Source organism: Carassius gibelio, chromosome A23 (assembly GCF_023724105.1).
Source record: "Carassius gibelio isolate Cgi1373 ecotype wild population from Czech Republic chromosome A23, carGib1.2-hapl.c, whole genome shotgun sequence".
In the NCBI taxonomy this organism is placed as follows: domain Eukaryota; kingdom Metazoa; phylum Chordata; class Actinopteri; order Cypriniformes; family Cyprinidae; genus Carassius; species Carassius gibelio.
Genome location: NC_068393.1, coordinates 5661668 through 5678495, shown reverse-complemented (window position 1 = coordinate 5678495; position 16828 = coordinate 5661668). Strand labels below are relative to the sequence as shown.

Here is a 16828-nt window from a genome sequence, read left to right as displayed (position 1 = left end):
AGACAAGAGAAGTGCAACACAAAACAAGGAGTCCTGGAGGGTGGTGGACCGGCGGAGGATCAGGGGGATGGGACAGAGGGCCAGGTCCTTAGAGGGAAACAGAACGAAAGACACAGACAGAAGAACAACAAAAAATAAACACAATAACACAAGTCTAAGAAGGACATCACATGATGCCCACCAGGACGGAGCAGAAGACCACCATAACTGTGTGGTCGGGACGGGCGCCCCCCAGGGTGGAGCAGAGGACCACCACAACCATGTGGTAAGGGCGGAAGCCCCCCAGGGCAGAGCAGAACCTGTACCTGACTCAACTCTGAGAACAAGAATCAACTGGAATGTGACTCAACTCTGGAGGATCAACGGGAATCTGACTCAACTCTGGAGGGTCAACGGGAATATGATTTGACTCTGGAGGGTCAACCGGAACCTGACTCAACTCTGGAGGGTCAACTGGAATTTGACTTGACTCTGGAAGGTCAACAGGAACCAGCCCTGACACTGGAAGGTCGACGGTGACTAACCCTGACTCTGGAAGGTCAACGGTGACTAACCCTGACTCTGGAGGGTCCATGAGCACCTGACTCGACTTTGGAGGGTCAACCGGTACCTGATTCAACTCTGGAAAGTCAACGGGCACCTGACTTGACTCTGGAAGGTCAACAGGAATCTGACCTGATTCTGGAGAATCACCTGGAACGTGACTCGACTCTGGAGGATCAACGGGAACCTGACTCAACTCTGGAAGGTCAACCCGGAACCTGACTCAACTCTGGAGAGTCAACGGGAACCTGACTCAAAAACCCCCTGTAGCTGCCATCCTCTACAGTGGCTCCGGGCTGGCGGCCGCCTTGTGCAGTGGCGCTGGGTTGGTGGCCATCTTGTACTGTGGTGCTGGCTCAGCAGACGTGACGTGAACGGTCTCTGGATCGACAGACGTGACGTTAACACTCCTGGGAATCTCTAGGATCTTTGACAGCACGGAGAAATAATCCAAAAACATCTGAGTGGCCATCTTGGGCATTGTCGCTGAGCTAGCGGCCATCTTGCACCGTGGCGCTGAGCTGGTGACCACTTTGTGCTGTGACGCTGTGCTGGTGTCCATCTTGCCTCTTGGCGCTGGGTTGACGGCCATCTTGTGCAGTGTCGCTGGACCTGCAGCCATCCTGGGCAGTGGTGCTGGGCCGGCGGCCATCTTGTGCTGTGGCGATGGGCTGGCGGCCATCTTGCCTCAAGGCACTGAGCTGGTGGCCATTTTGTGCTGTGGTGTGGGGCTGGCTTCCATCTTGCCTCGTGGTGCTGGGTTGGCGGCCATGCTGCGTAGCGGCACTGGGTTGGCGGCCATCTTGTGCAGCGGCACTGGACTGGCGGCCATCTTGTGCAGCAGCGCTGGCTCAGCAGACTTGCGCCTCCTCTCCCCTCTTGGTCCACAATGGGGAGACGGCGGCTCCCATCTGAACCCAGGATCGACGGGGGGCCACAGAGGAGAGCGATGCTGGACCTCCTCTCGACCACTCACTCCTGAGCGACCTCCCCTGGTTCCATAGAACACGACCAGGCGGGTACCCTCAAAACCATTCCTCACCCGCTCGGTGACTGGGAAGGAAATATGAATAGACATGCTGGATCTCTTTTGGATGGAGTCCTTCTGTGGCGATCGTGTACCCAGAGAGACACAGGGAGATAGCAAGATCCAATTGCAGGTATTTATTCAAAGGTAATCCAAAAATCATTGTCAAAACCAGCCAGGGTCAAAACCAAACAGACCATCCAAATATAAACAAAAAAATAAACAAGGAGGGAACAGGAAAGGGAACTCGGAGGATGAGAAGACTAAGGACAAACTCGGGCATACGAGAAGACGAAGGGGAATCTCGGATGACGAGAAAGCTGCATACACGAAGGGTAAGGACTCCATACAAACAACAGGAAAAGACTGGAATATATAGGGAGACTAATGACACTAGAGTGCCTTCACCTGGTGCAATTAACAGGAGTGCAATTACTGTGAAGACAGGACCAGACTAGAAGAATTCTAGTGCCTACGGTGAAGTGCCTAAGGGGAAGTGAGCTCACTAGTGGACACCCAGGGAAACAGAGACTAGACAGCGTGACAGTGTTACACTTCAAAAAATAAATATATAAATTAAATCAAAATTTACACCAAAGTACATCTTTTTTATTTTTTATTTTTTTTATTTATGCAAACAGACTATTACAATATTTACAAAATGCAGAAAACAAATTCAGAGACCAACATAACATACATATCAGTACGATTTGTGTGTGTGTGTGTATGTGTGCGTGTGTGTTAGTGTAACTGGGTGAGGGAGTAGAAATATATGAATAAAGGGGGCTGTAGGGAAGTACAACAGACTTAACCAAAAAAAAAAAAAAAAGATTTATATACACACATACATATATACACACACCAAAGTACATCTAATATATAGAGGCTTTGTATAAAGATGAAATACTCCTTTACAAACATCTGACATTTCATCTGAGTAATAATTACATACTGCAATAGTAAACAAATAGCAAATACATAGATTTTTAAATAGCAAATTGTGAAATTATGTGCAAAGTTTGGTTTAATGAAAGTTGTGATTTCTCCGATCTTTTAAAAAGCTTCAAAATCTAAAACTAAGGTGAAAAGCTAGTGCTGCTAATGCATTTTATGTATATGTACATACAAATATTAATATATTTAGTATCAAAACCACAATTCGCAACATTTTAATGTAATAGGTGTTGAAAAATACCATGCAGAAAATGATCCTGAAACATTATAATTTGTTTAGGTTACCTACTTATTTAGCATTATATATATATAACATTTATTTTTGTATTCATATATTTTAGAAATTTATGAGTGAAGGCAGGGAACAAGTTGCGGCACAGTTGTACAAAGTGCTATTGTGGACTAATTACTGTGTGGAATGTTAAAGTGAACTATTTCAAGAGCTGCGTGTTAAATAAAATAAAAATAAAAATGGTTGAACAGGTCGAGTGACCTGTCAAAATAAAATCTAACGAACAGAAATGTTTATGCTTCATTGAGTTTTTCATCGATTCCCACGTGTCAATGTACAACACCATAAAAAAAACAAAAAACAGTCAGTTTCACATTTAACAGCAAATGATTAAAAGCACCTGAAACAGAGCAGTTTCCTCGCCAACACAGTTTCACCACCTTGGAATTATAAGGTTCTATCATCGGCTTTCTGAGCGGTTTGAGAAAGTGAGTTTCAAAGTTTTTGCATTCCATATAGCAAAAGTGATATGAGGAACAATTCTCTTCCATACATGAAAATGACAGACACCCTAAATGTATTCTAAATATACAATATAAATATCCTATTAAAATTGTAAATGGGAATTTTTGGAACAGGTCAAATGCAGATAGAACCTTCTAATTCTAAAAAGTAATTATCTGCTTTGAGGTTTGAGGTTCTAGCTTCCAAAAAAAAAAAAAAAAAAAAAAAAAAGAAACTACTTCTAGAAATACAGTTTACTGAGCTATACATTGTTTAAAAAAAAAAAAAAAAAAAAAGTATTGTAACAATGTGCTGACATGTATAAGAAATTCCAATTTAATGTTTTCTATGATATTTACTGAATATTTTTCTTATTCAAGTTAAGCATAAAAGGCAGTGGTAAATATCTTGTCCAGTGCAGATGTTAATTTGCGGTATGAATACGGTGGATAATTAAACACATAATTGCAGGAACAGTTTAAGCAGCTACTGGAATACATCTGTCCAGGACTTTATTCCACAGAAAGTGATAAAGACCTCATCAATTACAATTTCAACTCTTTGACCTTTAAGTATTTATATTGTAAAATGTAAGACATTTTAAGACTTTAAAGTGCAAAAAAAAAAAGACAATGCTTCAGCAAAATTATTTCCACAAAGTTGAACCCTTTACCCTTTCTGCATCGAACCTACGCACTCGCTTACGCCGTAGGCTGACGTGCACCGCTCCAAAAATCTAACAGCGGACCACAAGCACAGTGATTGGTCTGCTAGAATCCCTCTCTCTGTATATACTTGAGTTTTGTATGTGTTTATGTGCACACATAAATGTTTGTTCCGTATGTACATATGTACAAAATATATTTTAAATGTTACACCTTCTTAAATAGTAAAACAAAGCAAAGAACAAGTTTCTTATCATTTATTATACTACATAGCATTATACATCAGTAGTTGTCTGTGACAAACAATGTTAATCTACCGTGGTATAAGTCCATGCGGAGATGGAAAGAATGCCATCTTCTCCTGCTTCATTGTTGTCTCCCTTTGTAGTTTTGAACAATGATTTAATGAATACATTGCTTCTCTGACAAGCCGCTTCTTCTTCAGCTTTTGTCTTGGTACTGCGGGTTAAACCAGCTATATGCAGTGGACACCGAAGACTAGCAGTTTGAGTGTGTACTGCACATCGACATGGACAATGATGTAGAAGTATAAATGAAAACTGACGCATAGCCTACAGCGTAAATATGGCATATTACTGACGCAGAAGTATTAATCAGCCTTTAGCCTATATGCATGAATGTTTCACCAGTCTAACACAGATGGATCTCTTACTACTGCAATAGCGTAAAACTCTCCTGATATTTTAATAACAGTTACAAAATAATAAAATAAAGCATACACTCATTTTTTGGAAGGGTTCAATTTGAGCAGATGATTTTACAGTCACTGTCATCATCAGAGTGACCTAGCTTGCCCGGCCCATTCAGCATCTGGCTCATATTAGCGTTAGATTTCAATTAAGGTAGTCAGTGACGTCCTGGGCCACTAAAGTCCCAATGAATGAGTTTAAGGGATTACTGACAAATATTTCACTGACTATATATAAATACAAATATATTACAGTTAAAATATTTCACATATAATATTTCCTTCTGTTAGGGAGCATTCCAGTGAAATGACAAAGAAAGCTGATGCTGATCGATTCTTTCTTACAAACACATGTTGTCATAGAATAAATATGTGTGAATGTCAGATAGAAAAAATGTCAGATAGAACCTTGTGATTCCAAGGTGACGAAATGTCACGCCCAGCGAAACAATCGAAACAAAAACGCCTATCAGTTCCTAAAAACTCAAAAACCTAAAACCATCCACCCAAGTACTACTCTTAAAGAAGGTTTTATCAAATAACTACACCACATTTCTTTTGCATTAAATACCTTCTAATGATTCCACATGAACACAGCACAAAAAATACAGAATGAAAATACATACAACAAAAGCCCAAAAACCTGAGCTCATCTAAAATGTTAACATTATTCGTTTGTTGATTTGTAAACATTAGTTTATTTGCATTCAGAAAAAGGAAATGCATATTTATTGACATTCACAGAACTGTAAAACCTTTTTAAACCCTTAGTTGCATTTTGTGCTATATATTTATGTATACACTGGCTACAAGTCCGGAGATAATTTTCACCTCCTCATCAGGTCGGGTCTGGAAATGGTTGCTAGTTTACTGAACTTGCTGTCCAGATTTCTGAGCATCTCTGGTTGAAAGTCATCCTCTGGAATGGATATTGCATCCAGTTCACCATTGTCCATAGGTTGTCCTTCATCTGCGTAACAGTGCGGTTTGTAAATAACATGTTGATCATCACGGGTTTGGAGAGCAAGTAGTTTCTGAACAGAAGAAGGAAAAAACAAAAGCACCATGAAAATTATTCAAACATTTAGACATTATTAACCAAATGTATTTCTCATGATCAAAAAACCTGTTGAGCTAAAGATTAAAAAGGAAGGTTTTACAGTATGTCTGAAACAGTGTTAAATTTTATTTAGATAAATCCACTTTAGATGTTTAGTAACTTTACAACTCAACTAATAGTCATTAGAGTACTAGACTGTCTGCTGAATATCCCTTTATTTTTATGCTCCACCAACAGACTATAAGAAACTTCACAAGTACATGTAAAACTTAATCTACTTATCCTAACCTTCATCTAACAGACTATTAATATTTTAATGAGAGTTAGTTTTGTAGCTGCAAAGTTACTTATAGTTAGTAGAATAACTGTGGACAATCGGAAAAAAGTGGAATCAAAACATTTCATTTGGACATTCATTGAATGTTTCGTAAATGTTACTACTTTTTTTAAATATGCAGAAGTAACTTTTCCATAATGTTTGGAAAATTAATAATAATAATAATAAGTGGAATGTTCCCTTTATGTTCAACTAATTAACAAACTAAATAAACAAATAAAGTTTTTAACATTTAAAAATTGGACATTCAAAATAAACATTTTTATAACATGATGGGAACATTAAAACAATGTTCTTTAAACTTTTTTTTTTAAGTTGTGAAATGAGGAAAAATATTAATAAGGAATGAGTAATCAGTAGAATAGTAATGTAAAGCTTTAAATCACCTGGTTGATGAGAAAGGCGAGGTTTTTACCCGAGTAAGATGCATTGGTTTTGTATGAACGCATGGTTCTAAAACTTGATTTTCTGATGCTCGATATCTGGTTGAAAAAAGCATGTGAAAAATGTTCAGTTGTGCTGAAGTAAGCGAAACGTCAATTATTACCGTCATTTTATGCAAAAAAAAAACTAAAAAAAAAAAAAAAAAACTTTAATAATCACCTTATATATCGATTGGCTGAATTGCTGGTCGCTGAATTGCTGGTCGCTGTAGACTGGCGGTGGATCCTGTGAAACTGCCTGCTGTCCTTTATAAGTCACCTGGATATTATGAAGCATAATGATCATTTTAAGAAAAAGTTCTCCTGCATATGGTAGCAAACAGGATGCGAATGTTAGATATAAATATAATTTGAAGTGATCAAACGTTACACTTTGCTAGTTAATGAAAGTACCATGTACGAATCATGCACAAAAATGTTTACAGCAATTTTTAATCTACAAATTTAATTTAATGTTACACATGCTATTTTACAGTATTTTTTTATATTGCAATAATTAGTTACAGCACTAATACCAAGAAACAAAAAATATATGAAGTACATGTTCTTGTATAATTTGTGTGTGTGTGTGTGTGTGTGTGTGTGTGTGTGTGTGTGTGTGTGTGTGTGTGCGTGTGCGTGTGCGTGTGTGTGTGTGTGCATGTACCTGGCATTCCACAAGGTTTGTAATTCTACTAAATTTTGACCTTGTAGGGACATTTTTGGTCCCCATGAGGAAACAAAGAAAAAAAATTGCCGGTATTTTTGTGTGAGGGGTATTTTTAATTAATGGGAAATATAGTAGGTACAGCATAAAATGACCCAATAAAACATAGAAACCTGTGTGTGTGTGTGTGTGTGTGTGTGTGTGTGTGTGTGTGTGTGTGTGTGCGCGTGTGTGTGTGTGTGTGTGTGTGCGTGTGTGTGTGAGTGTGTGTTTCAAATTATACAAGGAGATGTAATTGAAATGTCATTATTTACATTAACATTAAATTAACAAATGCCGTATGTATTGTTCTCTCATGTAATTGCATAAACTAATATGAATTACTTGAGCTAATGTTGACATAAAATATTGTTATAGTGTTTTAACTGAATAAAAGGCACAAATTCAAACATTACTGAAAAACAGTTACTGTGGGTTGTGTGATGAAATTACCGAGCAGTCAGTCCCTGGACTTTCTGTATTTGATTTCATGAGATTACTGTAGCTCTCCTCAAACATTGGACTCATTTTTTTCCCTGTCTTGCAGGTGATCAGTAGACTCATGAAGCACATTGCTGAAATATAAAAAGAGAGTATTTATTTTAAACTTGGATACTTTCACATTCCCACTTTTGTCTTCTCACATCAAAATGCACCCTCATATTTGTTTAGAGCTGTTTTCATTTGTAAACCATGCTTGATCTGTGCTGATTTCTCTCCTGTTTCAGACTATTTTTTTCAATGGAGGAAACAATATTAGCGTTGAGGACTCATATTTTAAGCCAAAGCGATGGTTTGAAGTTAAAAAACATCTTCATGATGGATTTGTTTCTTACAAACACACAGCTTTTCACTTTACATTTTGACAGTACCCATTCACTGCAGTGGATCCTTTGGTGAGTAAGTGATATAATGCTAAACAAACTCTATATCTACATCTCAGATGGCTTGTGGATGAGTAAACTGTCAGCAAAACTTTCATTTTTGGGTGAACTAAATCTTTAAATCAACTGGATAATTGTTTTCCCAAATGCAGAAAAACATATATTCTAAGTGCTTTTAGCGAGGCAAAACTACAGTATTTACAGAGAACAAATTAAATAACATTTCAAAACTGTAATAAAAGTACAGAAAAAAAAAAAAAAAAAACGTGACATTCAAAAAACAGGTTTTTACATGTTTCCATGGCAAGTTTTTTATTGTTTAACCACACCTGTAATGGTTGACTTGACTTGTACAGAAGGATGGGTTTCTGGTATTGTGAAACAGTTTCCAAAATTCTTCATCACTTATTAGCACTATAAAAATCATCTAAACATTGGAAACCACTCACCTGTGAGAACTGAAAGAACAAGCATCCAGATTGCAACAGACCCCATCCGAGCATTTGAGACCATCTTGCCATGGCAGTTGGGAGTTAAAGAGCAATCACACACCTTGACCGTCAGGTTCTGGATGGAGTAAAATCCCTGCTGGTCTGATATTTTGATCTGGAGCACGTGATGACCTGAAAACACTTTGTCTTCTTTTACAAGACCCACCATTGTGCCTTTAGGAGACAGACAATAAAATGAGAGTTAGTATTACTGTAAATATATACTAAAAGCTTGGAGTAATTAAGAGTTTTAAATGTTTTTGAAATAAGTCTCTTACGCTCACCAAGGCTGAATTTATTTAATCAATAATACTGTAATAATGTGAAATACTATTTTTTGTTTGGAGATATTGTAAAATGTCATTTATTCCTTTGGTCAAAACTTCAATTGATTTTTTTTTTTTTTTAATTGTCACACGATCCTTCAGAAATCATTCTAATATGTTTTTTTTTCTGTTCAAAAACATTTCTTACTATTATCAGTTGAAAATAGTTATGCTGCTTATTATTTTTCTTTTATACTAGAGAAAGCAGTTCTTATTCATTCTTATTTTAAAATGAAAATTAGCTTTTTAAAGAATTTCAGTATGGCTTTAGGAAACATCACAGTAGTTTTTAATGATGTTTTATTGACTTTAGATTCTGGAAAGGCAGCAGTTTTAGTTCATTTGATATTATAGACCACAAGATTCTTATCTCACGGCTAGAGAGGTTGGTAGGGATGCGAGGTGTTGTTTTAAACTGGTTTAAATCATATTTAACAAACAGAAGTTTCTCAGTTACCATGGGGGAACTTACATCTTCGTCTGCCCCTCTTAAATGTGGGATACCTCAAGGGTCTATCTTGGGACCCATTTTGTTTTCATTATATATGCTTCCAATTGGTGCTATTTTTTCAAAAACACAAAATATCATTTCACTGCTACACAGATGATACACAGATAAATATGCCTGTAAAAAAGGAAGATAATCATTCATTAGGGCCTCTTTTAACATGTCTGAATGATTTGAAAACTTGGCTGGCTGCAAATTTTCTGCATCTAAATGAAAATAAAACTGAGATTGTTGTGTTTGTACCCTCTAATGTATCTAGTCACCCTGGGTTGATTTAGGTTCTTTATCTATTTATTGTAAATCCATGGTGAAACACTTGGGGGTAATTTTTGATAACTCCCTAAAATTTGACAAACAAGTAAACGCTGTTGTGCGATCAAGCTTCTTTCAATTAAGAACCCTGACAAAAGTCGTAATTTTTGTCATTTGAGGATCTAGAGAGACTAATGCACGCTTTTGTGACCTCACGTTTAGACTACTGTAATGCTTTGTATGCAGGAATTAATCAGTCGACTTTGAGAAGTTTGCAAATTGTTCAAAATGCCGCAGCTAGATTGCTGACAGGATCTCGGGAAAGCGGAGCCATATCACTCCGCTTTTGTTTTCTTTACATTGGTTGCCTATCCGCTATAGAATTGATTTTAAGATTTTGTTGTTTGTTTTTAAATCTCTAAATGGTCTGGCACCACCTTATCTCTCAGATCTATTGCAGATATACTCTCCATCAAGATCACTTAGGTCCTCCGACTAGAAAATGTTAATTGTCCCAAGGTCTAGACGCAAACTTTGGGGTGATCGTTCTTTTTCTGTGTTGGCACTGAAACTCTGGAATAGTCTGCCTTCGCATATTAGAACTGCCTACACAGTGTTATCTTTTAAATCTTTCTTAAAAACTCACCTTTTTTCTCTGGCTTTCCTGTCTAATACTCAAATAGCGGAGTAAGTTTATTGTTTGTTTTATGAGAGTAGCTAGATATTTTTATAGTATTGTGTAAATGTTTTGCGCATTTGCTTTTGTATGTTTTCAAATTGTACAGCACATTGGTCAACTACCTGTTGTTTTTAATTGTGCTTTATAAATAAATTACCTTACCTTACCTTACCTTACTTTTTAAACTCATTAAAAAAATCTTAATTCTAAATATTTGGCTCTTAATTTAGATACAGAAACACAATTTAAGGAGGTCATGGAAGAATGTTCTGGACATAAAGTCAACATAAAACTTGTGTTTTCCAAGTGAAATATAATGAGAGAGATCGTCGTGCGGTCTGGATTGAGTGCCATTACCATGATCTGGTTCAAGCCTCCATTTGTCCTTTACATCTCCTAAAAGCTCATAGTAGAAAGGTGATCCGTATGGAGGAAAGTCTAGGTCTACGGCTGTGATGTTGACCATTGTGGGCTCTTTATCTTGGCAAATGCTGACTGTGTTCACCTCCAGTATTGGTACGTTATCATTTTGATCAATCAGGTGAATCACTAGAGTTCCAGTGCCTGTCATCGGAGGAACACCTGCCAATCAGAGACAAGGAGGAAACTGACATTCAGAAAGCTGTTCATGAATCATGAGGTTGTGTAAATGTGCATGTATCTCAAATGAAATGAATTTGAAAATGAAAAGAATTGTCCGTCAGGGATACTTGGCAAAACATAAGAATATTTCATGTCTTACCTTCATCCACAGCATACAGTTTTACTGTATAGGTGTCGTCTAATACAAATGGCGACTCTCTATCCAGAATTTTAGCCGTGGATACATGTCCAGTCTTTGCATCAACAGTTATCCATCCATCAATATCTTCACCTTTAATAAATCTGAAATTCAAATAAATCTGATGAATTCATCATTATTTATATTCAATCCTGTTCATTCAAAACTATACAGTACCATTAGTGAAACATACAGTAACATTAGCTTCTCTTACGTAAATGTGTTTGCATAACTTCCATCCATGTCTTTAGCAGTGAAGGTTGTAAGACTTGTTCCTACATCGATGTTCTCTGTTACTGGAATATGTTTAACAGGAGGTATAAACACCGGTGGATCGTTGACATCTTCAACATAAATAGTCACTGGAATGCTATTATAGAGGTGTGTAACACTCTTGTCAGAGTTTGGGGCTATTTGGTCAAGCTCCCATGCTGCATTCGGTACTTTCCTTTGAATCTTACAGGAGTAGTAAGGAATTTCGTTCTGCACACTGATGGACAGATTTTGATATGTTTGCTCCTCGTAGTCCATTGGCTAAAATAAAGAGAGTTCAGAGAACAATCAACATGATTGTATATAGAGATATTTGTGTATCTTTCTGTTTGTTAAAATAGTTCTGATCTGAAATTGCAGAGACAACAATAAACGGCATTTCTGTGTAAACACAAACTCAACCTTTGAGAAGGTTGGCTTACACAATGAATCATCAATCATCTGCATACCTTAACAACTGTTAAAATCCCTTCATTCGTAACAGGGTCTGTTTCTATTTTGAATATCTCTTTTGTATCTCCGTAAATTATGTATTTGGCTTTCCAAGCTTTTGAGCCACGGACATCTCTGTCTGTTACTTGCAGTCGCAGAACTTCAACCCCAGCTTCTCTCTCCTTGACCCTCCCTGGTCCCTGAAACATAAGTCAAATATTTCATTGGGTTTCACTTGAAAGTGTGTCTAACTTGCCGTTAAAAGCAATAACCAAGAATCTCACAAGCATAAACACTATTAATCTTACAGTCGACTGTGAAACTTACTGTTTTGCCAGAGAACTCTGGCAGATTGTTGTTATTATCCGAAATATTGATTATCACTGTACTTGTACTTGAAAGCTGTATCTTTTCGCCTTTGTCCTTTGCTTCAACAAGGACTGTATATTTCTGAGCTTTCTGGAAAAGATTCATATAGAAGAACATTTCTTTGGTGGCAATGGAGACATATTTATGAAGCATGAAAAGCAATATGTGTTGTCTAAATCACAATGAAAGAAATGAGGCTCATACCTCATAGTCCAAACACCCCTTAAAATAAATAGTCCCAGTTTGGTTTTTCTGCTGTATATAAAATTCAGCATTATCTGTTTTTGGTATAACAGACTTTATTGTGAAACTGAATGTTCCATTGTTTGTTTCTGAATCATCAGCATCAGTTGCCTGTACAGTCAGTACGTCTTTGCCTAGAAAAATATTAAGAAAACCAAGTGTTAATATTTCAGCCAGTAATTACACGTCCATAATTTTTTATTCCCCCTAATGTTGTTTCAAACTTGTAGGCTGTTAATTTTCTCGTGGATAAGTATATGGTATATATGTTTTAAGAAATATTATGGAGCCCTTGCTGTTCAATAATAGCTCATAGTAGCCAGGGGCTGTCAAGCTCAAAAAACAACCCTTTAATAGTAATAGCAATATAGCAACAACCAATGTAGTGTGTAATAATCACTATAATTACAATGTTTCCTTTCATGTTATGAGGGGGGACATAACAACACTGTGGATTGCAGTGACATGAGGGTGAGTAAATAATGTCAGAATGTTCTGTTTTGTGTGTTTTGTTTCAGAAATGAAATAGAAAGTAGTGAAGTGCAAACTATAATAGATTACCTTGAGCATGTGACTCGTCCACAGTCTCTTCATAGATTTCCTTATTAAATTTTGGTGCATGGTCATTTATGTCCAATATTTTGATATCAAGCCCAAGCCTTGTATTCACTATATTAGTTGATTTATTTTTTGCTTCAAATTTCAACTGCAATTGAGTCCAGTGAATATCAATATACAGGCCTTCCTTGCAGAAATGTATTTCAATGCTGTTTTGCAAAGGATACTTTGTTCATTAAGCAGTACTTACAAAGAGAACTTTAGGGTCCTTTTCATAGTCCACCTTTCCATGTACTATAATTTCACCTGTGTCTTTAATGCTGAGAATATTCTTTGGCTCTTTATTCACACCTTGACCATGTAGCTCGAAATTTAGTAAATAAAACGTATCAATTGTAATCTGAAATGCAAGTAACATACACATGATTATTATTATCCAGCAATTTGACATATGTAATGTGAAAAACTTTATTCAAATAAATCTGAACTGAAAGAGCTCTAGCTGAAAGCTGTTATGATGCCCCTCACCTTGTCTAGTATGTATGGAAATGGACCAGGGTGTTCTTCCTCAATACTAAATGAATCAATGATCCATGCACGCTTCTGTCGAATCTTCCTGCTGTCAGCCCATTCACACACACTCCAGACAGACTGAGTTGAAAATAAGTCAGTTATAAGTTATGTTAAAATCCGATTACAGCACTCATAATTGTTGTGAAACTGAAATTAATTTTCATTAAAAAAATATTAAGGGATTTTGAAGAATGTTCTTTAATGGTAGCCACTGATTACATGTTTTTTTTGTTTGTTTGTTGTTTTTTCATACTATGGAAGAAAATGGCTACCAACAACTGTTTGGTTACCAGTATTCTTCAGATTATCTTATTTTGTGTTCAACAGAAGAAACAAACTCATAGGTTTGGAACAACTGAATAAAATATGATTTTTCTTTTTTTTTTTTTCTTTTTTTTTTTTTAAGTGAAAATGGTTTAACATTTGAAACGTAGACCCCTACATTACTTTGAAGATATATTTTAAATATATAAACACTTTGCTGAGAAGATTTTGATGAGTTAATTTTCATTTATTATTACATGGTTCTGTGGAATACTTGATTCTGATTGGTCAATCACAACATTCTGATGTCTGTTATCCCTTGATAACAACCGGTAAAAGCTGATAACACAGGCTCATCCGGGAAACTGAAATCAGCACCATACTCTTGCTAGGAACACTTTTTCTTTGTGGTGGAAGCTTTGCATTTTGTTAGCTAATAAAATATTAAAACTTAGTTCAATACTATGTGTACAGTTATTTAATTATGTCATCCTGGACTCGCTCTCTATTTTCATACAAACGCAGCTGCTGCCATTCTTCTACGATTGTTTTGTACAGTGTAATGGATTATAAGATAACTAACAAACTGGTAAGATTTTAAAACATTTTCATCTTAAATCAATATTTAAGATGTGCTTGCTCGCAACTCATGTCTTCACGGAAGCTTTGCATTCAAATATTTAAACTCAAATAAATATTTTGTGTCTCATCATTTACTTATAAGGCAAGTAGCTGTGTAATAAGTGGGAAAATGTTTATTCAGCCGGTTGTTATCACAGAATAGTAACTTCATAGATGCACATCAAATACTGTATAAGTTTAAACTTATCATCAAAGAGAGAATAAATGATATTGCATTAAAGAATAAAGGATTCCTTTTATTGTAATGTCAGTGTGAAAGTCCCTTCATTTAGTCTGGCAGGCATATATTTATAATTTAAATTTAACTGACTTTTTTTCACAGTCTATTTATTAAATCAAATTTAATTTTGATTATGGAATGATATCACAGAGGTTATAATCCCTCTGTGAATAGTTGTCCGTATCTGCTAATGAGGACAAAAGCTAATTAGTTATTGCTGATGACAAAACGGTTTCTTTTTTTTTACTTTTTCGTTTTCCCAAAGACATGATGCATTCACAGTAGTAAATCAAGCTTTCTTTGATGATCATGTTTCTAAGAATGCTCTAAGACATTACCGTTTGTAAACCACAACACAAAATATATTATTGACATGTCAATTCTTGAAAAATGAAACTCACAGCTGTGCAGATTATAAAGAATACTATATGTAACAATTAGATATTGACAGTGCACTTTTGATGTTTCATTATTCACATCATTATTAATTACTTTTACCAATAAGCATATGTTGGACTATACAGGTACTTTAAGGCATGAGCTTACAATTAAAACAGTTCTTAAAGTTCATAATAATGTCCCTGTGTCATGATCTTAAAGTCCCTTTCATCCACACCCCCAGAGGGAGTAACACAAATCCAATTTATCAGAACTAATTCAAGCTTACTATCTGATGCATGGCAAACAATAAAATTAGCTAATCATTCAATGGAAAGCAAACCTTCTGTAGCTCTTTCTTCATTAACCTGGCTTTATACTGTGTGACAGACTTAGTACCTGCAACATAAACGGCTGTTGTCTAGTAGTATAAGCAGAGAAACACGAGCCAATGTGGCTGGCTCCAGTGTATCACATCACACAGCAACTTTAACTCACCAGTAGCAGGAGAAAGCTGACTGGAAGGGTCCTCATGTTGAAGCAGATCATCACACAGTCCTGCTCGACTGAGACTGAGCTTTCCTCTGTCCCTTACAGTAATCCACACTGCTCATATGACACATGAGAGAGAGAGAGAGAGAGAGAAGAGAGGAGGGCATATTCAAATGACGTGGGAAGGAACTGGGACAAGTGTTACTTTATCACTGTTAAAACAACTCTTTTAAAACAACACAATGTGTTATTTTCAACATGTATTGAGTGTGCTCAGGGACAAGACATACTGGGTTAAAAAATGTGTTCACAATTTAACACAAATTGTTTCACTTTAGTAAACACATTAATGTGATGTTTTTGGTATGTGTTTTACACAACTATGTGCTATAGAGCAAATAAAATATAAAATAAAATATAATTGTCTGTTAACAATTTAAAAAACTCTTATTGTGAAATCACAAACATAACAACATAACTTTAACTTTTATGCTTTGAATATCCGTTTATGCACTCAGTACTTGGGTGGGGCTCATTTAACACAAACTCCAGCATCAGTGAGGTATCATGGCACCCCAAATCATCACTGACATTGGAAACTTCACACTGGACTTCAAGCAGCTTGTATGTTGTGGCTCTTCAGTCTTCCTCCATACTCTAGACCAGTGGTTTTTAACCTGTGGGTCGCGGTGGTATTGCAGGTGGGCCGCCAATTACTATTAAAAGAAATAATAATATTGTTAATATATGTAAAAATGTCTAAGTCATAACATAATAACATAATTTTATATATATATAATTAAACAACAAAAAATAAATATTAAACTGTAACTATGCTTACACTATTCGAGCTTGCTGATTGGATTAATTAAGAATAAACTGCCAATTGTATCTGGTTTGCCTGTTTTGCTGAGCGGTGCCAGTCCGAGTTATTTTCTGTTCAGTGCCAGTTCATTCTAGGGCTGTGCGATTAATAGAAATCATCACAAAATCACGATTTGAGCGTGCATGATTTCTAAATAGCTTCATAGCACGATTTTCTGCGGCCCTGACCTCCCGCAGTGAATTTCTGATCCAATCAGAATGTAACGACCCTAGCGCGAGAACAGAACAGACTGGGCATATGCCTAACTCCAGGTTCACACAATGTTAACGGATCAGAGCGTTCACACTGCACACGGTAAAAGGCTAGAAATAAAAAATAATTAATATTTAGCACATGAGCATAGAGAGAGTTGTGAGCGCACAAGACGCAGTTTAAGTGAGAGGAGAAACGTTTTAAGTGCGCATACTCTCTTCAGGCG

At 36.4% G+C, this 16828-nt stretch overlaps 1 protein-coding gene across 1 annotated transcript; it reads right to left on the bottom strand.

The window, feature by feature from the left end:
- Positions 1-4923: 4923 nt before the first annotated feature.
- LOC127945098 (cadherin-like protein 26) lies at positions 4924-15643 on the bottom strand. Its single transcript, XM_052541677.1, has 15 exons — positions 15531-15643; positions 13484-13606; positions 13206-13355; positions 12959-13103; positions 12359-12531; positions 12113-12244; positions 11803-11985; positions 11295-11614; positions 11042-11184; positions 10657-10881; positions 8493-8708; positions 7613-7734; positions 6635-6733; positions 6418-6513; positions 4924-5668 (listed from the first exon to the last, which is right to left on the bottom strand). The coding sequence occupies exons 1-15, from the start codon at positions 15579-15581 to the stop codon at positions 5462-5464; spliced, it is 2385 nt and encodes a 794-aa protein (XP_052397637.1). The 5' UTR covers positions 15582-15643; the 3' UTR covers positions 4924-5461.
- Between the last annotated feature and the right edge of the window lie 1185 nt (positions 15644-16828).